Source organism: Carcharodon carcharias (genome assembly GCF_017639515.1).
Source record: "Carcharodon carcharias isolate sCarCar2 chromosome 33 unlocalized genomic scaffold, sCarCar2.pri SUPER_33_unloc_1, whole genome shotgun sequence".
In the NCBI taxonomy this organism is placed as follows: Eukaryota; Metazoa; Chordata; class Chondrichthyes; order Lamniformes; family Lamnidae; genus Carcharodon; species Carcharodon carcharias.
In genome coordinates, this window is record NW_024470690.1 from 2,828,880 (window position 1) to 2,855,436 (window position 26,557).

The 26,557-nt window shown below is 47.5% G+C and overlaps 1 protein-coding gene across 1 annotated transcript in view; it reads right to left on the reverse strand.

The window, feature by feature from the left end:
* Positions 1-10,450: 10,450 nt before the first annotated feature.
* LOC121274149 (transmembrane protein 88-like) overlaps positions 10,451-26,557 on the reverse strand; it is a 26,421-nt gene continuing 10,314 nt past the window's right edge. Inside the window, exon 2 of the mRNA XM_041181329.1 lies at positions 10,451-10,717. Within this exon, the coding sequence (XP_041037263.1) occupies positions 10,451-10,717 (267 nt within the window). The remainder of the gene's footprint in view (positions 10,718-26,557) is intronic.

Sequence of the window (26,557 nt, forward strand, 5' to 3'; positions counted from 1 at the left end):
CTCAGGTCCAACCCTGACATTGTCATCAAACCCGCTGACAAGGGTGGTGCTGTTGTTATCTGCCGCACTGAAACTCTACCTCGCGGAGGCTGAGCGTCAACTCGCAGACACTTCCTCCTACCTCTCCCTGGACCATGACCCCACCACTGAACATCAAGCCATTGTTTCCAGGACTGTCACTGACCTCATCTCCTCTGGGGATCTCCCTCCCTCAGCTTCCAACCTGATAGTCGCCCAACCTTGGACGGCCCGCTTCTATCTCCTACCCAAAATCCACAAACAGAACTGCCCCGGTAGACCAATCGTCTCAGCTTGCTCCTGCCCCACAGAACTCATTTCTCGTTATCTTGACTCCCTTCTCTCTCCCCTTGTCCAGTCCCTTCCCACCTACATCCGTGATTCCTCTGACACCTTACATCACATCAACAATTTCCAGTTCCCTGGCCCCAACCGCTTCCTCTTCACCATGGACGTCCAATCCCTCTACACCTCCATCCCCCACCAGGATGGTCTGAGGGCCCTTAGCTTCTTCCTCGAACAGAGGCCCGAACAATCCCCACCCACCACTACTCTCCTCCGTCTGGCTGAACTTGTTCTCACGCTGAACAATTTCTCCTTCAACTCCTCTCACTTCCTCCAAATAAAAGGTGTGGCTATGGGTACCCGCATGGGCCCCAGCTATGCCTGTCTCTTTATGGGGTATGTGGAACATTCCTTGTTGCAGTCCTACTCCGGCCCCCTTCCACAACTCTTTCTCCGGTACATCGATGATTACTTCGGTGCCGCTTCATGCTCTCGTTGGGACTTGGAAAAATTTATTAATTTTGCTTCCAATCTCCACCCCTCCATCATTTTCACGTGGTCCATCTCTGACACTTCCCTTCCCTTCCTTGACCTCTCTGTCTCAATCTCTGGTGATAGACTGTCCAACAATATCCATTACAAACCCACCGACTCCCACAGCTATCTCGACTACAGCTCCTCACACCCCGCTTCCTGTAAGGACTCCATCCCATTCTCTCAGTTCCTTCGCCTCCGTCGCATCTGCTCCGATGATGCTACCTTCAAAAACAGTTCCTCTGACATGTCCTCCTTCTTCCTTAACCGAAGTTTTCCACCCACGGTCGTTGACAGGGCCCTCAACCGTGTCCAGCCCATCTCCCGCGCATCCGCCCTCACTCCTTCTCCTCCCTCCCAGAAACATGATAGGGTCCCCCTTGTCCTCACTTATCACCCCACCAGCATTCAAAGGATCATCCTCCGTCATTTCTGCCAACTCCAGCATGATGCCACCACCAAACACATCTTCCCTTCACCCCCCTTATCGGCATTCCGTAGGGATTGCTCCCTCCGGGACACCCTGGTCCACTCCTCCATCACCCTTAACCCCCAACTATGGCACCACCCCATGCCCACGCAAAAGATGCAACACCTGCCCCTTCACTTCCTCTCTCCTCACCGTCCAAGGACCCAAACACTCCTTTCAAGTGAAGCAGCATTTCACTTGCATTTCCCCCAACTTAGTCTACTGCATTCGTTGCTCCCAATGTGGTCTCCTCTACATTGGGGAGACCAAACGTAAACTGGACGACCGCTTTGCAGAACACCTGCGGTCTGTCTGCAAGAATGACCCAAACCTCCCTGTCGCTTGCCATTTTAACACTCCACCCTGCTCTCTTGCCCACATGTCTGTCCTTGGCTTGCTGCATTGTTCCAGTGAAGCCCAACGCAAACTGGAGGAACAACACCTCATCTTCCGATAAGGCACTTTACATCCTTCCGGACTGAATATTGAATTCAACAACTTTAGGTCGTGAGCTCCCTCCCCCATCCCCACCCCCTTTCTGTTTCCCCCTTCTTTTTTTTTCCAATAAATTATAAAGATTTTCCTTTTCCCACCTATTTCCATTATTAAAAAAATTAAAAAAAAACCCCCACTAGAGCTATACCTTGAGTGCCCTACCATCCATTCTTAATTAGCACATTCGTTTAGATAATATCACCAACTTTAACTTTAACACCTATGTGTTCTATTGTACTATTGTCATTGACATCTTTTGATGATCTGCTTCATTCACTGCTTGTTTGTCCCTACAACCACACACCCCCCTCCACCTCTCTCTCTCTCTATCTCTCCGCGCCCCACACACACACCTTAAACCAGCTTATATTTCAACTCTTTCTTGGACTCAAACTCAAGTTCTGTCGAAGGGTCATGAGGACTCGAAACGTCAACTCTTTTCTTCTCCACTGCTGCTGCCAGACCTGCTGAGTTTTTCCAGGTAATTCTGTTTTTGTTTTGGATTTCCAGCATCCACAGTTTTTTTGTTTTTATCCCATTTATTTCTACTGTTTCTTGTCTGCTAACCAATTCTCAATGCATGCCGATATATCACCCCCAATTCCATGTGCTTTAATTTTACACACGGACCTCTTATGTGGGACTTTATCAAAAGCTTTCTGAAAATCCAAATACACCACATCTACTGGTTCTCCCTTATCTATTCTGTGAATTACATCCTCAAAAAACTCCAGTGGGTTTGCCAAACATGATTTCCCTTTCATGAATCCATGTTGACTTGGTCTAATTCCGTTGATATTTTCTAAGTGTCCTGTTATAACGTCCTTCATAATGGACTCTAGCATTTTCCCTGCTACTGATGTCAGGCTGACTGGTCTGTAATTCCCTGTTTTCTCCCTCCCTCCTTTTTTAAATAGTGGGTTGCCACCCTCCAATCTGCTGGGACTGTTCCAGAATCTACAGAATTCTGGAAGATGACACCGACACGTCAACCCTTTCCATGACCACCTCCTTTAGCACCCTGGGATGTAGATTATCAGGCCCTGGGGATTTATAACATGCCCTGCAGTGCTGCCTGTGTTGGGAGTGGATCACACAAGTTGGCGCTTGTGCGTGGGTGAGCGCAGGAAAATCTCCCTGAGGCACAGCTACCTTAGGGAGAGGAAGATTTTGAACAATGAAAATCAAGAATTTAGAAATCTTTATAACCTGTCCTTTCAGGTGATTCGGTCACACGAGCAGGGACATGTTAGAAATTAATTTGGAAAGCTTTTACTTTTTTAACCACTGAACGAAACCTCATCCCACAAAAAACCCAAAGGACGCTTGGCCTTTCACCTTGGGCAGCGAGAAATTCAATTCAGTTGGTACTTCAATGGCCTCAATAGGCTTGTTAATTGTCGGCGGGCGAGTTGCCGACTCCTGCGTGCACCCACCCACCGAAATATGGCGTGAGTGTGCGATGATGCAGAACGCTCACCCGACGTCATCATGTGTCACCCCGCTTGTTCGGGCCGGGCCTGATGAGCGGAAACGTCTTCCCTTAATTTCTTTCATTAGCCACAGTTGGGCGACTTTTCCTGTTGTGTTTTTGTGTAACTGTTGCAATGCCTGCATTCGCTCCTTAAATATTAGCCATTGCCTATCCCACCTTTCAATGAAGCTCCCCAACCTACTGTAGTCAAGTCACCCCTCATTCCTTTATAGTTTCCTTTGTTTAGATTTAGGAGCCCAGGTTCAAATCGGACTACTTCACTTCCCATCCCAATGAAGAATTCCATCACGTTATGGTCACTGTTCCCTATCGGACCCCACACAACAAGATTATTAATGAACCCATCCTCATTGCACAATACCAAACCGAGAGAACTAACCCCTGAGAAAAGAATTTCCTCCCAAGCTCCATCTTAAATGGGAGACCTTTAACTTTGTATCTGTGCCCCCTAGTCCAAATTACACCAAACACCCTCTCAGCATCTACACTGTCCAGGCCCCCCTCAGAATCTGATATGTTGCAATAAAATCACCTTTCGTTCTTCTAAATCCAATGGGTAGAGGCCCACCCTGCTCAACCTCCCCTCATAAGACAAATCCCTTCATCCCAGGGATCAGCCCACTGAACCTTCTCCGAACTGTTTCCAATATCCCTGCTTAAGTAAAGAGATCAAGACTGTACACAGTACCGCGGGTGTGGACAATTGCTGATTATTTACCTGTGGATCTGTGTGTGGGGGAGGAGGAGGGAGTGGACGGGTGCACGTCAAGGTTGACCTTCTGTCATAGACAACATGAATCATCACAGGAACATGATTTGTCATCAACATGAATTGTCTCTGCGACAAGATTTCCGTATCTCTCTTTTCACCTGCATTGCTTTCCATTTCTCTCCTGGTATTTGACAAGGTGTTTACTAAAACCCACTTTCACAGCCATATCTCCTTTCTCAGTGACTGTCTCCGTCTCCGACTTACCCCACGTGGATTTCAACTGAAATTCCACCCCTCATGTTTTGAACCCACCCAGGATTACAGGTATCTCCGGGACATAAAACGTTTCTCGGACTGCTGTTCCCGTCACATTCTGAGATCCACACTCAGTGCCATGCGCCGCCATATGAACACACCCGACCTCTCGCTCCAGCAGCATCGCCGTACCCTTTTGCAAAGCTGCGCGTGCCCCCAGTTTCATTTTATTCTTCGGCTCATCCGACGCCTCAACAAGAAACTTTTTCTCTTTCTCTCAAGTGCTAAGGAACGCAAGCTGCAACAACTCATCGACACCAACACCCATCTAGGACCCTCCACCCCGGCCTGTCCCTCCGTCCCCACCCCATCTTCCAATCCCAGCCCCAGCCGTGTATTCACTATACCCCCTGACCTTCCCCTCTCCGATGCTGAACGTTCAGTGCTCAGCAAAGGGCTTAGTTTCATACCCTTACACCCTCACCTCAATGAATTTCGGGCTCGGCGCGATGCTGAACTCTTCTTCCGCCGTCTTCGTCTCCAGGCTCACTTCTTTGGGCAGGAGTCCTCTCCCCATTCAACGGATCCTTTTACCCACTTCCAATATTCTCCCTCCACCTGGACCCCTCCCTCTGGATTCTTACCTTCTCTTGATCTTTTCATTGAGAACTGTCGGCGCGACATTAGTCGTCTCAATTTCTCTGCTCCTCTCACCCATTCTAATCTCTGTCTCTCTGAACTTACTGCACTCTGTTCTCTCAGGTCCAACCCTGACATTGTCATCAAACCTGCTGACAAGGGTGGTGCTGTTGTTGTCTGGCGCACTGACCTCTACCTCACGGAGGCTGAGTGTCAACTCGCAGATACTTCCTCCTACCTCTCCCTGGACCATGACCCCACCACTGAACATCAAGCCATTGTTTCCAGGACTGTCACTGACCTCATCTCCTCTGGGGATCTTCCTCCCACAGCTTCCAACCTGATAGTCGCCCAACCTCAGACGGCCCGCTTCTACCTCCTACCCAAAATCCACAAACAGAACTGTCCCGGTAGACCGATCATGTCAGCCTCCTCCTGCCCCACAGAACTCATTTCTCATTATCTTGACTCCCTTCTATCTCTCCTTGTCCAGTCCCTTCCCACCTACATCTGTGATTCCTCTGACACCTTACGTCACATCAACAATTTCCAGTTCCCTGGCCCCAACCGCTTCCTCTTCACCATGGACGTCCAATCCCTCTACACCTCCATCCCCCACCAGGATGGTCTGAGGGCCCTTAGCTTCTTCCTCAAACAGAGGCTCGAACAATCCCCATCCACCACTACTCTCCTCCGTCTGGCTGAACTTGTTCTCACACTGAACAATTTCTCCTTCAACTCCTCTCTCTTCCTCCAAATAAAAGGTGTGGCTACGGGTACCCGCATTGGCCCCAGCTATGCCTGTCTCTTTATGGGGTATGTGGAACATTCCTTGTTGCAGTCCTACTCTGGCCCCCTTCCACAACTCTTTCTCCGGTACATCAATGATTACTTCGGTGCTGCTTCATGCTCTCGTTGGGACTTGGCAAAATTCATTAATTTTGCTTCCAATCTCCACCCCTCCATCATTTTCACGTGGTCCATCTCTGACACTTCCCTTCCCTTCCTTGACCTCGCTGTCTCAATCTCTGGAGATAGACTGTCCACCAATATCCATTACAAGCCTACCAACTCCCACAGCTACCTCGACTACAGCTCCTCACACCCCGCTTCCTGTAAGGACTCCATCCCATTCTCTCAGTTCCTTCGCCTCTGTCGCATCTGTTCCGATGATGCTACATTCAAAAACAGTTCCTCTGACATGTCCTCCTTCTTCCTTAACCGAAGTTTTCCACCCACGGTCGTTGACAGGGCCCTCAATCATGTCCGGCCCATCTCCCATGCATCCGAGCTCACGCCTTCTCCTCCTTCCCAGAAACATGATAGGGTCCCCCTTGTCCTCACTTATCACCCCACCAGCCTCCGCATTCAAAGGATCATCCTCCGCCATTTCCGCCAACTCCAGCATGATGCCACCACCAAACACATCTTCCCTTCAACCCCCCTGGCGGCATTCCGTTGGGATCATTCCCTCCGGGACACCCTGGTCCACTCCTCCATCACCCTCAACCCCCACCTATGGCACCACCCCATGCCCACGCAAAAGATGTAACACCTGCCCCTTCACTTCCTCTCTCCTCACCGTCCAAGGGCCCAAACACTCCTTTCAAGTGAAGCAACATTTCACTTGCATTTCCCCCAACTTAGTCTACTGCATTCGTTGCTCCCAATGTGGTCTCCACTACATTGGAGAGACCAAACGTAAACTGGGCGACCGCTTTACAGAACACCTGCGGTCTGTCTGCAAGAATGACCCAAATCTCCCTGTCGCTTTCCATTTTAACACTCCACCCTGCTCTCTTGCCCACATGTCTGTCCTTGGCTTGCTGCATTGTTCCAGTGAAGTCCAACGCAAACTGGAGGAACAACACCTCATCTTCCGACTAGGCACTTTACAGCCTTCCAGACTGAATATTGAATTCAACAACTTTAGGTCTTGAGCTCCCTCCTCCATCCCCACCCCCTTTCTGTTTCTTCCCCCTTCCTTTTGTTTTTTCCAATGAATTATATAGATTTTTCTTTTCCCACCTATTTCCATTATTTTAAAATCTTTTATGCTTCCCCCACCCCCACTAGAGCTATACCTTGAGTGCCCTACCATCCATTCTTAATTAGCACATTCGTTTAGATAATATCACCAACTTCAACTGTGTTCTTTTGTTCTTTTGTCTGTGACATCTTTTGATGAGCTGCTTCTATCACTGCTTGCTTGTCCCTACAACCACACCAACCCCCTCCACTTCTCTCCCCCCACCCAACCCCCCCACCCAACATCCGCCCCCACCACACACACACCTTAAACCAGCTTATATTTCACCCCTTCCTTGGATTCACCTAGTTCTGTTGAAGGGTCATGAGGACTCGAAACTTCAACTCTTTTCTTCTCCGCCGATGCTGCCAGACCTGCTGAGTTTTTCCAGGTAATTCTGTTTTTGTTTTGAATCATCACAAGGCAGTCGCGTTTCTTAAATCCACCTACCCTCCTTGGATTTTTAACTGTCAACCCCCTTACCCAACAAAAATCCATCAAGCTCTCAGCATCTACACTGTCTAAGCCTCCCTCAGAATCTGATATGTTTCATTTTTATATTGACCCCCAATAGCTTTTTTGAATGGGTGGTAGAGTTCAAGATTTCCACTCCCCTTTGTGTGAAGAAGTGTTTCCTGACATCATCCCTGAACAGCCTGGCTCGAATTTGAAGGTTCTTCCCCCTTATTCTGGTCTCTTCCCCCCTCAACCCCACCACCCCAAACCCCCCCCAACAGATTTTCTCTCTATCGACCACATCGAATCCTTTAATCTTCCCCAATTGATCAGATAACCCAGCACCCTGATATTACCTCGGCCTGAACACAGGCCTCTCCAGGCAAAGTTTGCTTCATTCTAAACTGGACTTTCTGTTCAAAGAGCAAAGAAGGAACATGACTCTTGTCTTCTCTTTATTAAAAGGTTTATTTTAATTCCAGTGAGTTTCCACAACAATCAGTTGCTATGGGGATGAACACACCCTCAGACAGTCAAGACCATTGATGTACAGCATTGATGGGTTGGTGAAGGGTTATCTCTGTCTCACACCGTACCAACCCTTCAAGAGAGTGTAGGGCCACTCGTATTATCCTCAAATCCCCAGTTATCCCCACATTCTTAACAGTTATTGATCCAGTGGTTGATCCAGTGGCTGTTATTAGTGGCTCCCGCTGCTCCCCCAAGTCGTTCCCTATGCTGGGAACCAGTTCCTGATTGTTCACGTCTCATCCTGTGAGTGAGGTTTAGACACCAGGAACAACCACCAACCCCTGCTGCTCCCTCTAAGGGAAACAATTCCAGTTTCTCCAGTCTCTCCGTGGAACTGAGGTCCATGCAGGGTTGCTCTTGCAGAGAGCCAGCCTGCACATGATGGGCCAAATGGCCTCCTGCTGTAGCCATTCTGGGATTCCAATTCAGCCCTGCCTTGCTTTTGGAACCTGTTAGATGATGTGATATTAGGTTTCATCCTCCCCGTAGCTGCTCGGTTCAAATCGAATGTGCGGCCAACCTCGATCTTCAACTCTGGATCTCGTTCACTTGGACTCTCGGAAGGCCTGTTCTCTTAGTCCATGATCCCTGCTCCAGGCACCTTCCGACTCTTCATTCCGAACTTCTAATCCTGGTCACCGGCCCGGGTAAAACCCAGGACCCCGTCGATGGAAAACCTCCATTTGAACAGGTGGGCTACCAACTCTGATTGGGCCCAATTCCTGACCCGCCATTGGCCGAACCCTCCACATCACCTTCCCTCAGCCAATCGGGAAAGGTAGAGGCTCTCGGTGACCCTGACGGTCACCAAATAAATCAAAGCCTTTAAATAAATGGAAAAAAACATCCCCACAAATTTGATGATTGATGATTTCTCTCTTGGGGAATGCTGGGATCACTGGATTGGTCAGTCAGTATCTGTGGGGATGAGAACAGGGGACTGAATTGTTACCACCCCCTGACTGACCCGTCCAAGGATGCGGGGGTGGTGAGGGGTTGGGTGGGGGGGGGGGGGGGGGTTTTGGGAGTTCTGAGCATTTCCCAAATTATTTGTCTTGGGTTATTTTTCATCCGTGGGTTTTTAGCTGTGATTTTTTGTGAGCGGGGCTGGGTTGGTGGGACTTTGCCACTCAGAATGGTAGGGAAGAGCTCACTGACCCTCCGCTTGCCCGGTCACTGCCCCATCCATCCGGATGAGATGGTTTGAAGCAGTACGATATGATCGCTGCATTGTTAAACGGAGATTTAACAGAGGCCCTCAAAATGAGGAGGGGTTTTGATAGGGTAACTGGGGAGAAACCGTTTCCAGTGGCAGGAGGGGCAGTAACCATAGGGACGCCGATTTAATACAGAGGGAGAGATGAGGAGAATACTCTTTTTTAACAAAGTGAGTTGAACGCACTGCCTGAAAGGGAGCTGGAAGCAGATTCAACAGGAACGCTCAAGAGGGGCAGTAGGATACTTGAACAGGAGAGCTTTAGCAGGGCTGGGGGGAAAGACCCTCATCCCCTCCCCCCATTCAGTAATGGTACAGACCTCCCCAGCCCCATTCCCCCTCAGTAATGGTGCAGACCACCCCCCCACCCCACCAGTGCCCTCTCGGTAATAATGCAGACCCCTCACCCACCCCCCATTCCCACTCAGTAATGGTACAGACCCCTCACCCCCCACCCCATTACCCCTCAGTACTGGTACAGACACCCTCACCCTCCCATTCCCCCTCAGTAATGGTACAGACCCCTCACCCCCCCATTCCCCCTCAGTACTGGTACAGACACCCTCACCCACCCATTCCCCCTCAGTAATGGTACAGACCCCTCACCCTCCCATTCCCCCTCAGTAATGGTACAGACACCCTCACCCACCCATTCCCCCTCAGTACTGGTACAGACACCCTCACCCACCCATTCCCCCTCAGTAATGGTACAGACCCCTCACCCCCCCCCCCATTCCTCCTCAGTAATGGTACAGACCCCTCACCCTCCCATTCCCCCTCAGTAATGGTACAGACCCCTCACCCCCCCATTCCCCCTCAGTACTGGTACAGACACCCTCACCCACCCATTCCCCCTCAGTAATGGTACAGACCCCTCACCCCCCCCCCCCCATTCCTCCTCAGTAATGGTACAGACCCCTCACCCTCCCATTCCCCCTCAGTAATGGTACAGACCCCTCACCCCCCCATTCCCCCTCAGTACTGGTACAGACACCCTCACCCACCCATTCCCCCTCAGTAATGGTACAGACCCCTCAACCCCACCCCCCCATTCCCCCTCAGTAATGGCACAGACCCCTCACCCCCCCCCCCCCCCATTCCTCCTCAGTAATGGTACAGACCCCTCACCCCCCCCCATTCCTCCTCAGTAATGGTACAGAACCCCCCCCATTCCTCCCCCCCCCATTCCCCCTCAGTAATGGTACAAACTGCCCTCCCCCCACTGCCCCCTCAGTAATGGTACAGACCCCCCCCATTACCATCCCCTCCCTCCACCCTCACTCGCCATCACCCGTCCCATTGGCTGCGGATGGTGGCTACACCCAGACTTTTCTGGTGGCCTTCCCTGTCCTGAGGCAGCAGAGACCTGCCCCCCGGTAGTGGGAGGCAGGAAGGTTCCGGTAAACGGCCTTGCTGTAGGGGATGAAGCACAGGCTGAGCTGCAGGTGGCGGGCGAGCCGGCAGTAAGCAGCCAGAGCCAGGACTGCCAGCGGTGTCACCAACACAAAACCCACCACCATCAGCGCCGTGGAACTGTTATCATTCAAAATCTCCTTGCAGTGGGCAGCCTGGGAATTCAGAACCTGCGAGGGAGAGAGGACCAAGTTACAGCAGAATTATAATAAAGTAACAATAGAGATTCAATAGAGATACGATAGAGGTATAACAGTTACGATAGAGATATAACAGATTCAATAGAGTTACAGAGTTACAACTGAGATACAGCAGAGCTATGCAGAGTTACAATAAAGTTACAGAGGAGTTACAGCAGTTACAATAGAGTGACAGCAGAGTTACAATAAAGATACAGCAGAGTTACAAAGAGATACAGCAGACTTACAGCAGAGTTACAATAGTGTTACGGTGGAGTTACAATAGAATTAAAACAGAGTTACAGCAGAGTTATAAAGGAGTTACAATAAAAATACAGCAGAGTTTACAGTGAAGTTACAGCAGAGTCACAATAGAGTTACAGCAGAGTTACAATAGAGTTACAGCAGATTTACAATAAAGATACAGCAGAGTTGCAATAGAGACATAGCAGACTTACAGCAGTGTCAGAATAGAGTTAAAGTGGAGTTACAGCAGAGTTACAATAGAGTTAAAGTGGAGTTACAGCAGAGTAGCAATGGAGTTAGAATAGAGATACAGCAAAGTTACAGTGGAGTTACAGCAGAGTTACAATAGAGATATGACAGAGTTACAATGGAGTTACAGCGGAATTACAATAGAGATACAATGGAGTTACAGCAGAGTTACAATAGAGTTACAATTGAGGTACAGCAGAGTTATAGTGGAGTTACAGCAGAGTTACAATAGAGTTACAGCAGAGTTAAAATAGAATTACAGTGGAGTTACAGCAGAGTAGCAAAAGAGTTGGAATAGAGGTACAGCAGAGTTACAGTAGAGTTACAGCAGTGTTGCAATAGGGTTATAGCAGAGTTACACTAGAGGTACAGCAGAGTAACAATAGAGTTAGAATAGAGATACAACAGAGTTACAGTGGAGTTACAGCAGAGTTACAGTAGATATATGACAGAGTTACAATGGAGTTACAGCAGAATTACAAGAGAGATACAATGGAGTTACAGCAGAGATACAATAGAGTTAAGCAGAGCTAAAATGCAGTTACAGCAGTTACAATAGAGTTACAGCAGAGTTACAACAGAGTTACAGCAGAGTTACAATGGCATTACAATTGAGATACAGCGGAGTTACAGTGGAGTTACAGCAGAGTTACAATAGAAATACAGCAGAGTTACAATGGAGATGCAACAGAGTGACAATGGAGTTACAACAGAGTGACCATGAGTTACAGTGGAGTTACAACAGAGTTACAGCAGAGTTAATGGATAGTTACAACAAGTTTACAAGAGAGTTACAACAGTGTTATGACAGAGTTAATGCAGAATTACAATGGTAATACAACAAATAGTTACAGGAGAGTTACAATGCAGTTACAACAGGGAGTTACAGTGGAGTTACAACAGGGAGTTACAGCGGAATTACAACAGGGAGTTATAACGGAGTTACAACAGGGAGTTACTGTGGAGTTACAACAGGGAGTTACAATGGAGTTACAACAGGGAGTTACAGTGGAGTTACAACAGGGAGTTACAGTGGAATTACAACAGGGAGTTACAGTGGAGTTACAACAGGGAGTTACAGTGGAGTTACAACAGGGAGTTATAATGGAGTTACAACAGGGAGTTACTGTGGAGTTACAACAGGAAGTTACAGCGGAATTACAACAGGGAGTTACAATGGAGTTACAACAGGGAGTTACAATGGAGTTACAACAGGGAGTTACAGTGGAGTTACAACAGGGAGTTACAGTGGAATTACAACAGGGAGTTACAATGGAGTTACAACAGGGAGTTACAATGGAGTTACAACAGGGAGTTACAGTGGAGTTACAACAGGGAGTTACAATGGAGTTACAACAGGGAGTTACAGTGGAGTTACAACAGGGAGTTGCAGTGGAGTTACAAAAGGGAGTTACAGTGGAGTTACAACAGGGAGTTGCAGTGGAGTTACAAAAGGGAGTTACAGTGGAGTTACAACAGAGTTAGAGCAGTTATAATTGCTTCAAAGGACTGAATGGCCTCCTTCTGCACTGGATATTTCTGGGAAAGTTGGTGAAATGGTTACATTGCTGAAACATACAAAACTGGCTGGAGTTCTGAGATTGTTTCCAGATCTACACTTGTGGTCAAAATCCGCACAAGAACTTTTTGGAAAAACAGAAGGACAGAGAGAGAGAGAGAGAGGAACTCAAAGCAGGGAGATATAAAAAGGAACCCAGGGATAATTGGGTGATTGAGTACCATTATTACCTAACTGAGACTGCTCCATCCATTCCCCAGCACGATAGAGAATGTACAGACTGTTAATAGTTTTGCCTAAACTGTAGTTTGAAGGTCACCGTGGTTAGCGGTGTAAATAGCAACGCAGTCAAAACTGGAGTGTAGGCCCCGGCTCCATAACAACTGCCTACAACCAGTGTCCATATACAGGCCTCCTGCCTCCACTCGAGAAGAGATCCACATCAGAATAAAGAACTGAAATGCGAGTTTTGAACACAAACATCCACGGGGAGATTGCAAGTCCCTGATAAGTCAAGGCCCAAGGCCCAGGGTCGGTAAGGGTTGGGATGAAGACTACATCTCAGAAGGGGTGCTGAGCTGATGCTGAGCTTGGGGTTATAATAAGTGCAAGGTGAGGGGCTCCATGGGAAAGGCCAACATTGAGAGACTGGAGGCCACATGCTAAACACATTGAGTGTGAAAGGCATGAGATTGAAGCATCAACACAAACCCCAGAGAGAGAGAGAGAGAGAAAGAATGAGAGAGAAAGAGAGAGAGAGCGAGAGAGAGAGAGAGAGAGAGATGGCCCCAGACATAAACAAAATAACAAAAAGGGAGAAAAGGAGCACCACACAGCAAGTGTCAAAAAAATCGATAAATTCTCCACAAGGTTATCTGAGTAAGTGGTACAGGGAACGTGGGGGAGGGTGGGATTAGAATGGGTGGGATATTAAATGTTGTGAGAGAGAGAGGTGAGTGAGATAAGTCTCTGTGGGATATTAAAGAGTATGGCGTGTGACATGGAGAGTGGGATTAGACTGGGTGGGATATTAAAGGGTGTGGGGAGTGAGGGTGAGAATGGGATTAGACTAGGTGCGATGTTAAATGGTGAGGGGAATGAGGGGGAGAGTGGGATTAGACTGGGTGGGATATGAGAGGCTGTGGGGAGTGAGCGGGAGAGTAGGATTAGACTGGGTGGGATATTAAAGGGTGTGGGGAGTGAGGAGGAGAGTGGGATTAGATTGGGTGGGATATTAAAGGGTGTGGGAAGTGAGGGGGAGAGTGGGATTAGATTGGGTGGGATATTAAAGGGTGTGGGGAGTGAGGGGGAGAGTGGGATTAGATTGGGTGGGATATTAAAGGGTGTGGGGAGTGAGCGGGAGAGTAGGATTAGACTGGGTGGGATATGAGAGGCTGTGGGGAGTGAGCGGGAGAGTAGGATTAGACTGGGTGGGATATTAAAGGGTGTGGGGAGTGAGGGGGAGAGTGGGATTAGACTGGGTGGGATATTAAAAGGTGTGGGGAATGAGGAGAGAGTGGGATTAGACTGGGTGGGATATTAAAGGGTGTGGGGAATGAGGAGAGAGTGGGATTAGACTGGGTGGGATATTAAAGGGTGTGGAGAGTGAGGGGGAGAGTGGGATTAGACTGGAGGGGATATTAAAGTGTGTGGGGAGTGAGGGTGAGAGTGGGATTAGACTGGGTGGGATATTAAAGGGTGCGGGGAGTGAGGGTGAGAGTGGGATTAGACTCGGTGGGATAATAATGGTGCGGGTAGTGAAGGGGAGAGTGGGATTAGACTGGGTGGGATGTTAAAGGGTACAGGGAGTGAGGGGGAGAGTGGGATTAGACTGGGTGGGGTATTAAAGGGTTTGAGGAGTGAGGGGGAGAGTGGGATTAGACTGGGTGGGATATTAAAGGGTGTGGGGAGTGAGGGGGAGAGTGGGATTAGACTGGGTGGGATATTAAAGGGTGCGGGGAGTGAGCAGGAGAGTGGGATTAGACTGGGTGGGATATTAAAGGGTGCGGGGAGTAAGGGGGAGAGTGGGATTAGATTGGGTGGGATATTAAAGGGTGTTGGGAGTGAGGGGGAGAGTGGGATTAGACTGGGTGGGATATTAAAGGGTGCGGGGAGTGAGGGGGAGAGTGGGATTAGACTGGGTGGGATATTAAAGGGTGCGGGGAGTGAGGGGGAGAGTGGGATTAGACTGGGTGGGATATTAAAGGGTGTTGGGAGTGAGGGGGAGAGTGGGAATTGACTGGGTGGGATATTAAAGGGTGCGGGGAGTGAGGGGGAGAGTGGGATCAGACTGGGTGGGATATTAAATGGTGCGGGGAGTGAGCGGGAGAGTGGGATTAGACTGGGTGGGATATTAAAGGGTGTGGGGAGTGAGGGGGAGAGTGGGATTAGACTTGGAGGGGTATTTAAGGGTGTGGGGAGTGAGGGGGAGAGTGGGATTAGACTGGGTGGGATATTAAAGGGTGCGGGGAGTGAGCGGGAGAGTGGGATTAGACTGGGTGGGATATTAAAGGGTGCGGGGAGTGAGTGGGAGAGTGGGATTAGACTGGGTGGGATATTAAAGGCTGTGAGGAGTGAGGTGAGAGTGGAATTAGAGTTGGTGGGATATTTAAGGTTGTGGGGAGTGAGGGGGAGAGTGGGATTAGACTGGGTGGGATACTAAAGGGTGCGGGGAGTGAGGGGAGTCTGGGATTAGACTGGGTGGATATTTTGGGTACGGGGAGTGGGATGATGTCTGGGATTAGACTGGGTGAATATTTCAAGGTACGGGGTGTGGGATTGAGTCTGGGATTAGACTGGGTGGGTTTTTTGGGTACGGGGAGTGGGATGGAGTCTGGGATTAGACAGGGTGGATATTCTGTGGCACGGGGAGGGGAATTGAGTCTGGGATTAGACTTGGTGGATATTTCGGGGTACGGGGAGTGGGATTGAGTCTGGGATTAGACTTGGTGGATATTTCGGGGTACGGGGAGTGAGATTGAGTCTGGGATTAGACTTGGTGGATATTTCGGGGTACGGGGAGTGAGATTGAGTCTGGGATTAGACTTGGTGGATATTTCGGGGTACAGGGAGTGAGATTGAGTCTGGGATTAGACTTGGTGGATATTTCGGGGTACAGGAAGTGAGATTGAGTCTGGGATTAGACTTGGTGGATATTTCGGGGTACGGGGAGTGAGATTGAGTCTGGGATTAGACTGGGTGGATATTTCAGTGTACGGGGAGTGAGATTGAGTCTGGGATTAGACTGGGTGGATATTTCGGGGTACGGGGAATGAGGGGAGACTGGGATTAGAGTCGGTGGTATATTAAAGGGTGTTGGGAGTGAGGGGGAGAGTGGGATTAGACTGGGTGGGGTATTAAAGGGTGCGGGGAGTGAGGGGGAGATTGGGATTAGACTGGGTGGGATATTAAAGGGTGCGGGGAGTAAGGGGGAGAGTGGGATTAGACTGGGTGGGATATTAAAGGGTGTTGGGAGTGAGGGGGAGAGTGGGATTAGACTGGGTGGGATATTAAAGGGTGTGGGGAGTGAGGGGGAGAGTGGGGTTAGACTGGGTGGGATATTAAAGGGTGTTGGGAGTGAGGGGGAGTGTAGGATTAGACTGGGTGGGATATTAAAGGGTGTTGGGAGTGAGGGGGAGTGTAGGATTAGACTGGGTGGGATATTAAAGGGTCCGGGGAGTGAGGGGGAGAGTGGGATTAGACTGGGTGGATATTGAGGGTTACAGGGTTGGGTATAGTTCCATGAGTGTTCGTTTTGAAATTTTCCTCTGGTGATTTTTCAGCGAGACTGAATGTTAAGGTTCCCATTGTCTAAACTGAGGCTCAAACTCTGGCTGAGGCTCTCTCCCTATCTCACTCGGCTGAAGCTCCTCTTCTCAGGGGAGGAGGGAATGGGTTAGTGCCCAGGTTGCTGTCTGATAATGAAATTCAGGCAGTGCAGGCACTCTGCCGCAACAGTCTGGGTAAATGCTCCTAATGGCCTGGTCACTAAAGATCACTGGCCAAGAATTTGTTTTCATCCTTTTAAAGGCTGGAGCAGCTTAAACCCTTCTCCGAAGGGGATTGAGGGAGGAAGAGGAATCTGAGACTGAGCAGACCCCCTCTCTCTCCCACTCTCTCTGTCTCTGAGTCTCCCACTCCCGTCTCCTCCCATCACTGGAAACCATCAGCATCTCGATCCTTTCGAGCTGAGTCATTGCTGACATTGGGGGATGGTCTGCTCCTCACTCCTCTGCTGGGTTGAAGACTCCTTTGCTCTAGGAGTCCAGGGAGGAGGGTACTGTGTTCGCTCTGACAGGAATTTTCAGATCATTCGGCCCATCTGCTCCGTGCTGGTTATTCTGCTCCACACAAGCATCCTTTCACCCCCTCTTCACCTCCCCCCAGTCAGTATATCCTTCTATTCCCTTCTCCCTCATGGGCAGAATTTTGCCCTTGTAAGGCAGGCTCGGCAGACTTGGCGAGGGCAGTTCGGAGGCTGCCTGTGATCGGGGCCAGACCGCGATTTCACACTGGCCGGCCGACTAAGGCCCACCCAGCGTTAAACGTGTGCTTCAGCATTTAGCGCTGCCTGTGTGGCGTGGGGGAGAAAGGCGAGAGTGCAAGCTCGTGGGTGTGTGCTGGGAAAGCTCCCCAAGGTACCCGGCTGCCTCAGACAGGTGAAGAGTTTTGAAAATTAGAAGTAAAGATTTTTAAAATGTTAAAAAAAATGTCCCCTCAAGGGGCTCTGGGACTCATGAGCATGTTTGGAATAAGGATGAAACATAGAAACATAGAAACTAGGAGCAGGAGGAGGCCATTCAGCCCTTCGAGCCCGCTCCGCCATTCATTTGATCATGGCCGATCATCCAACTCAATAACCTGCTCCCACTTTCTCCCCATACCCTTTGATCCCTTTCGCCCCAAGAGCTATATCTAACTCCTTGAAAACATACAATGTTTTGGTCTTAACTACTTTCTGTGGTAACGAATTCCATAGGCTCACCACTCTCTGGGTGAAGAAATTTCTCCTCATCTCAGTCCTAAATGGTCTACCCCATATCCTCAGACTGTAACCCCTGGTTCTGGACTCCCCCACCATCAGGAACATCCTTCCTGCATCTACCCTGTCTAGTCCTGTTAGAATTTTATTGGTTTCTATGAGATCCCCCCTCATTCTTCTGAACTCCAGCGAATATAATCCTAACCGACTCAATCTCTCCTCATATGTCAGTCCCACCATCCCAGGAATCAGTCGGGTAAACCTTCGCTGCACTCCATCTATAGCAAGAACATCCTTCTTCAGATAAGGAGACCACAACTGCACACAATATTCCAGGTGTGGTCTCACCAAGGCCCTGTACAATTGCAGCAGGACATCCCTGTTTCTGTACTCGAATCCTCTCGCTATGAAGGCCAACATACCATTTGCCTTCTTTACCGCCTGCTCCACCTGCATGCTTACCTTCAGCGACTAGTGTACAAGGACACCCAGGTCTCAATGCACATTCCCTTCTCAATTTATAGCCATTCAGATAATAATCTGCCTTCCTGTTTTTGCTACCAAAGTGGATAACCTCACATTTATCCACATTATACTGCATCTGCCATGCATTTGCCCACTCACTCAGCTTGTCCAAATCACACTGAAGCATCTCTGCATCCTCCTCACAGCTCACCCTCCCACCCAGCTTTGTGTCATCTGCAAATTTGGAGATATTACATTTAGTTCCCTCATCTAAATCATTAATATATATTGTGAATAGCTGGGGTCCAAGCACCGATCCCTGCGGTACTCCACTAGTCACTGCCTGCCATTCAGAAAAAGACCCATTTATTTCTATTCTTTGTTTCCTGTCTACCAACCAGTTTTCTATCCATCTCAATACATTAGCCCCAATCCCATACGCTTTAATTTTACACGCTAATCTCTCATGTGGGACTTTGTCGAAAGCCTTCTGAAAGTCCAAATAAACCACATCCACTGGCTCCTCCTCATCAACTCTACTAGTTACATCCTCAAAAAATTCCAGTAGATTTGTCAAGCATGATTTCCCTTTCGTAAATCCATGCTGACTCTGTCCGATTCTGCCACTGTTTTCCACGTGCTCAGCTATTAAATCTTTTATATTGGACTCTAGAATTTTCCCCACTACCGACGTCAGGCTGACTGGTCTATAATTCCCTGTTTTCACTCTGCCTCCCTTTTTAAATAGTGGGGTTACATTAGTACCCTCCAATCTGTAGGAACTGTTCCAGAGTCTATAGAATCTCGGAAGATGACCACCAATGTATCCATTATTTCTAGGGCCACTTCCTTAAGTACTCTGGGATGTAGATTATCAGGCTCTGGGGATTTATCGGCCTTCAATCCCATCAATTTCCCCAGCACCATTTCCCTACTAATATTGATTTCTTTCAGTTCCTCCCTCTCGCTAAACCCTGTGTTCCCAACATTTCTGGTATGTTATTCATGTCCTCCTTTGTGAAGACAGAACCAAAGTATGTATTTAGTTGGTCAGCCATTTCTTTGTTACCCATTATAAATTCCCCTGTTTCTGACTGTAAGGGACCTACCTTTGTCTTCACCAATCTTTTTCTCTTCACATACCTATAGAAACTTTTACAGTCAGTTTTTATGTTCCCTGCAAGCTTACTCTTGTACTCTATTTTCCCCTTCTTAATCAATCCCTTGGTCCTCCTTTGCTGAATTCTAAACTGCTCCCGGTCCTCAGGTCTGTTGTTTTTTCTGGCCAATTTGTGTGCCTCTTCGTTGGATCTAATACTATCCCTAATTTCCCTTGTAAGCCATGGTTTGGCCACCTTTCCTGTTTTACTTTTGCGCCAGACAGGAATAAACGATTGTTGCAGTTCACCCATGCGCTCTTTGAATGTTTGCCATTGCCCATCCACCATCATCCATTTAAGTAACGTTTCTCAATCCATCGTAGCCAACTCACGCCTCATACCATCGTAGTTTCCTTTATTAAGATTCAGGACCCAAGTCTCAGAATCAACTACGTCACTCTCCATCTTGATGAAGAATTCTATCATATTATGGTCGCTCATCCCCAAGGGGCCTCGCACAACTAGATTGCCAATTATTCCTTTCTCATTACACAATACCCAGTCGAGGATGGCCTGTTCTCTCGTTGGTTCCTCAATGTGTTGGTCCAGAAAAACATCCTGTATACACTCCAGGAAATCTTCCTCTACAGTATTGTTACTAATTTGATTTGCCCAATCTATATGCAGATTAAAGACACCCATAATTACAGATGTTCCTTTATTACATGCATCTCTAATTTCCTGTTTAATGCCATTCCCAACAGTTTGGGGGTCTATATACAACACCCACTAACATTTTTTGCCCCTTAGTGTTTCTCAGCTCTACCCATACAGATTCCCCATCATCGGAGCTAATATGAAATTTTAATGAAACTTTGCAATTTTTAAAAAATGATGAATTGAAGCCTCATTCTCCCCGTGGATGAGGTTTTGCAAAGATTGTAAAGGCTGTTTGGCCTTTTCACCTGCCCACCAACTGTGAGGTTTGATAGACAGCGAAAGGTTTATTATTTTTTTAGATGAACACTTGAAATGCCGTAGCATATAGGGTTAAGTGCTGGAAAATGGGATTAGGATAGATAGGTGCTTGATGGCTGGCACAGACATGATAGGCCGAAGGGCCTGTTTCTGTGCTGCATAACCCTATGAGTCTATCAATTACATTGTTAATGGCCTTAATAGGCCTGTTAATTGTCAGCATGCACACTGCCGACTCCACATGCCCATTGACCGAGATATTGCGCGGGTGCATGATGACATCAGGACGCTCGCCCGACATCATCGCGCATAAATTTAAGCCCGAGAGGGTCAGGCACACCTGCCCGCTCAGCAAAAAATCCTGTCCCATGTGTTTATCCAGCTTCCCCCTTAAAGGTATCGACACTATTCACCTCAACCACTCCCTGTGGGAGCGAGTTCCACATTCTCTCCACTCTCTGGGTAAAGGAGTTTCTCCTGAATTCCCCAATGGATTTATTAGTGGTAATCTGATGTGTAATGTGCCTTTAAGAAGAATGTTATAATAGAAATCACATGATCTTATTACCCAATCGCAGAGTAGTGCAGACTACCTTAGTAGTCTGTAGTCAGTAGTGAGTAGTCTAGAGTAAGAGTCTGTAATGTAGAGAGGGTTTTAGATGTTAGTGCATAGGTGTAGATGCTGACTTCCTTTGTAAATAAATAGAATGTGATCTATATACGAACTGTCTGCTCTGTCAGATCAGATCTCCCTCAGATTGGCATGGAAGGTGAATTTGTCGAGGGCCCCAAAGATTGTTTCTTAGAGCAATACGTTACAGAACCTACCTGGGAACAGACTATTTTAGATCCAGTAATGTGTAATGAGGTGGTATTAAGAAGAGATGTTGTAGTTCAGGATCCTCTAGGGGGTAGTGATCACAACATGGTAGAATTTCAAATTCAGTTTGAGGGCGAGCAAATCGGATCTCAAACCAGTGTCCTCAACTTAAATCAGGGCAATTACAGAGGTATGAAGAGAGAGTTGTCTAAAGTGAGCCGGGAAAATAGACTAAGGGGAAGGTCAGTGGATGAGCAGTGACAGACATTTAAGCAGATATTTCATAACACTCAGCAAAAATTTATCCCGGTCAAAAAGAAGGTCTCAATGAGAAGAATGAACAACCCGTGGTTAACAAAGATGGTCAAGGAGAGCATCCAATCAAAAACTAGGGCAGACAAAGCGATGAAGACTATTGGTAGGTCAGAGGATTGGGAATTTTTTAGGACCCAGCAGTGGAGACTAAAAAGCTAATAAAGAGGGAGAAAATTGATCATGAAAGTAAATTGGTAAGAAATATAAAAACAAACAACAACAGCATCTACGGGTATATAAAAAGAAAGAGAGTAGCTAAAGTGAGCGTGGGACCCTTGGAGGATGTGACTGGAGAATTGATAATGGGGAACAGGGAAATGGCAGATAATTCAAATCAATATTTTGCATCGGTCTTCACAGTGGAGGACACTATAACCATCCCAAAGATATCAGATAAACAAGGAGCTAATGGGAGGAAAGATCTTGTAACAGCCTCTATCACGAGGGACAAAGTATTTGAGAAACTAATGGGACTAAAGCCAGACAAGTCTCCAGGACCTGATAACTTGCATCCAAGGGTTTTAAAGGAAGCGGCTGCAGAGATAGTGGAGGATTGGTCAAAATATTCCAGAACTCACTGGATTCCAGGAGGGTCCCAATGGATTGGAAAACCGCTAATGTGATGCCCCTGGTCAAGAAGGGAGGGAGTTAAAAAGCAGGAAACTATAGGCCAGTCAGCCTAACATCTGTCATTGGGAAAATGCTAGAGTCCATTGTTAAGGAAGAAATAGCAGGACATTTAGAAAAGTTTAACACAACCAAACAGAGTCAACATGGTCTTGTGAAAGGGAAATCATGTTTGACAAATTTGCTAGAGTTCTTTGAGGATATAACAAGCAGAGTTGTTAAAGGGGAACCGGTAGATGAAGTGTATTTGGATTTCCAAAAGGTATTCGATAAGCTGCCATATAAAAGGTTATTGCACAAGATAAGAGATCACGGTATTGGGGGTAATGTATTGGCATGGATTGAGGATTGGTTAACACACAGAAGACAGAGAGTCGGGATTAATGGGTCTTTTTCAGGTTGGAAAGATGTAACTAGTGGAGTGCCACAAGGATCAGTCCTAGGGCCTCAATTGTTTACTATCTATATTAATGACTTGGAGGAGGGGGCAGAATGTAATGTATGCAAATTTGCTGATGATACAAAAATAGGTGGGAGGGCAAGTTGTGATAAGGACATGAGGAATCTGCAAGGGGATATAGACAGGTTGAGTGAGTGGGTAAAAATGTGGCAGATGGAGTTTAATGTGAGGTCACGCACTTTGGTAGGAAGAATCAAAAGGCAAACTATTATTTAAATGGAGAGAGACTCCAAGAAAAGTGCAGCACAGAGGGATCTGGATGTTCTTGTGCATGAAACACAAAAGGCTAGTATGTAGGTGCAGCAAGTAATTAGGAAGGCAAGTGGAATTTTGGCCTGTATTGCTGGGGGGTTGGTGTTTAAAAATAGGGAAGTCTTGTTACAACTGTACAGGGTGTTGGTGAGGCCGCACCTGGAGCACTGTGTACAGTTTTAGTCCCCGTGTTTAAGAAAGGAGATACTGGCATTGGAGACAGTTCAAAAGAGACTCGCTAGGCTGATTCCTGGGATGAAGGGGTTGAATTATCAAGAATGGCTGAACAGGTTAGACCTTTATTCATTAGAGTTTAGAAGACTGAGGGGTGATCTTATTGAAACGTACAAGATTCTGAGGGGGTTTGACAGGGTAGATGTTGAGAAGATATGGGGAGGTGATGGTGTAGTGGTATTGTTGCTGGACTAGTAATCCAGGGTAATTCTCTGGGGGCCTGGGTTCAAATCCCGTCACGGCAGATGGTGGAATTTGGATTCAATAAAAATCTGGAATTAAAAGTCTAATGATGACCATGAAACCATTGTTGTAAAAACCCATCTGGTTCACTAATGCCCTTCAGGTGAGGAAATCTGCTGTCCTTACCTGGACTGGCCAGATCCACACCCATGGAATGACCCTTATACGCCCTCCAAGCAAGGGGCAATTCATGATGGGCAATAAATGTTGACCTAGCCAGCAAAGCTCACATCCACAGAATCATACAGTGCAGTAGAGGCCCTTTGGCCCATTGAGTCTGCACTGACATGTGAGAAACACCTGACCTACCTACCTAATCCCATTTACTGGCACTTGGCCCATAGCCTTGAATGTTATGATGTGCCAAGTGTTCATCCAGGTACTTTTTAAAGGATGTGAGGCAATCCACCTCCACCATCCTCCCAGGCAGCGCATTCCAGACCTTCACCACCCTCTGGGTAAAAAAGGTTTCTCCTCACATCCTCCCTAAACCTCCTGTCCCTCACCTTGAACTTATGTCCCCTCGTGACTGACCCTTCAAATAAGGGGAACAGCTGCCCCCTATCCACCCTGTCCATGCCCCTCATAATCTTGTACACCTCAATCAGCTCGCCCCTCAGTCTTCTCTGCTCCAACGTAAACAACCCAAATCTATCCAACCTCTCTTCATAACTTAAATGTTTCATCCCAGGCAACATCCTGGTGAATCTCCTCTGCACCCCCTCCAGTGAATCACATCCTTCCTATAATGTGGCGACCAGAACTGCGCACAGTACTCCAGCTGTGGCCTCACCAAGGTTCTATACAAATCCAACATGACCTCCTTACTTTTGTAATCTATACCTCGATTGATAAAGGCAAGTGTCCCATATGCCTTTTTCACCACCCCACTAACATGCCCCTCTGCCTTCAGAGATCTATGGACTCACACGCCAAGGTACCTTTGTTCCTCAGAACTTCCTAGTGTCATGCCGTTCATTTAATACTTCCTTGTCAAATTACTCCTTCCAAAGTATATCACCTCACACTTTTCAGGGTTAAATTCCATCTGCCACTTATCTGCCCATTTGACCATCCCGTCCATATCTTCCTGTAGCCCAAGACACTCAGCCTCACTGTTAACCACCTGGCCAATCTTTGTGTCATCCTCAAACATACTAATGCTCCCCCCACATAGTCATCTATGTCGTTTATATAAATGACGAATAATAGGGGACCCAGCACAGATCCCTGTGGTATGCCACTGGACACTGGCTTCCAGTCACTAAAGCATCCTTCTGTCATCACCCTCTGTCTCCTACAACTAAGCCAGTTTTGAACCCACCTTATCAAATTACCCTGTATCCCATGTGCCTTTGCCTTCTTTATAAGTCTCCCATGTGGGACCTTGTCAAAGGCTTTGCTGAAATTCATTTAAACTACATGAATTGCACTACCCTCATCTACACACCTGGTCATCTCCTCAAAAAATTCAATCAAACTTGTTAGGCGTGACCTCCCTCTGGCAAAGCCATGCTGACTATCCCTGATCAAACCTTGCCTCTCCAAGTTGAGATAGATTCTCTCCTTCAGAATTTTCTCCAATAGTTTCCCTACCATTGACGTGAGACTCACTGGCCTGTAGTTCCCTGGCTTATCTCTACAACCCTTCTTAAATAGCGGAAACAGTCCTCTGGCACCTCCCCCATGGCCAGAGAGGAATTAAAAATTCGGGTCAGAGCCCCTGCGATCTCCTCCCTTGCCTCCCTCAGTAGTCCAGGACACAAATCATCCGGACCTGGAGATTTGTCCATTTTTAAGCCTGCCAACACCTCCCATACCTTGTCACTCCCTATATCAATTTGCTCAAGAACCTCGCAGTCTCTCTTCCCGAGTTCCATACCTTCATCCTCATTCTCTTGGGTGAAGACGGACATGAAGTATTCATTCAACCCTCTACCGATGTCCTCTGGCTCCACCCATAGATTGTCCCCTTGGTCCCTAACGGGCCCTACTCTTTCCCTGGTTATACTCTTCCCATTGATATACTTATAGAATGTCTTGGGATTTTCCCTTCTTTTAACAGCCAGAGCTTTCTCATATCCCCTCTTTGCTCTCCTAATTGCTTTCTTAAGCTCCACCCTGCACTTTCTGTACTCCACTAATGCCTCCACTGATTTGCTCCCCTTTTACCTCTCTTTTCCTTCTCATCGTATCCTGAATATCTCTGGTCATCCATGGTTCTCTGGGATTGTTCCTCCTTCCTATCACCCTAGAGGGAACATGTTGAGCCTGTACCCTCCCTATTTCCTGTTTGAATGCCCCCCCTGCTCTTCTGTAGATTTCCCCACAAGTAGCTGTTCCCAGTCTACCTTGGCCAGATCCTGCCTTATTTTACTAAAATCCACTCTCCCCCAATCCAAAACATTTTTTTGCAACTTGTCGATTTCTTTGTCCCTAACAAGCTTAAATGGTACCATGTTGTCGTCGCTATCACTAAAATGCTCCCCCACCACCACCTCAGCCACCTGTCCAGCTTCATTCCCCAGAATTAGGTCCAGCAATGCGCTGTCCCTTGTTGGACCCTCTACATATTGACCTAAAAAGTTCTCCTGTACACATTTCAAGAAATCCACTCCATCCAAGCCCTTACCACTATGTCTATCCCAATTAATGTTGGGAAAGTTGAAGTCACCTAATATTGTTACTGTTACTGTTTTTACACACCTCCGCAAATTGTGCACATATTTGCTCCTCAATTTCCCGCTGACTATCTGGGGGTCTATAATAAACACCTAACAATGTGGCTGCCTCTTTTTTATTCCTAAGCTCTAACCACAAAGCTTCATTCGATGCTCCCTCCAAGATATCATCTCTCCTTACTGCAGTAACTGACTCCTTAACTAATAATGCAACGCCTCCTCCTCTTTTACTCCCTCCCCTGTATCGCCTGAAGATTCTATCCCCCGGAATGTTGAGCTGCCAATCCTGTCCCAGGCCTGGAAATCAAATTGCAAATGCTGATGCTCTTAGTCGTTTGCCTTTGAATGAAAACGATGAGGTTGTTCTAGTTCCTCAAGAACTTGTTTTATTATTGAACTTCTTAGATTCATCCCCGGTATGTGCTAGACAGATCAGAGATTGGGCAAGTCGAGACCCAGTCTTGTCCAAAGTACGAGAACAAGTTCTTCACGGTTGGTCACAAGAACAGGAATATGATGAAATGAATCCGTATTTTCACAGAAGTTATGAGATAACCAACTAGGATGGTAGCTTATTGTGGGTAGCTCGAGTGATTGTTCCTCCAAAAGGGTGAAAGCCTTTGTTAACTCAATTACATAGTGCCCATCCAGGTATTTCTTG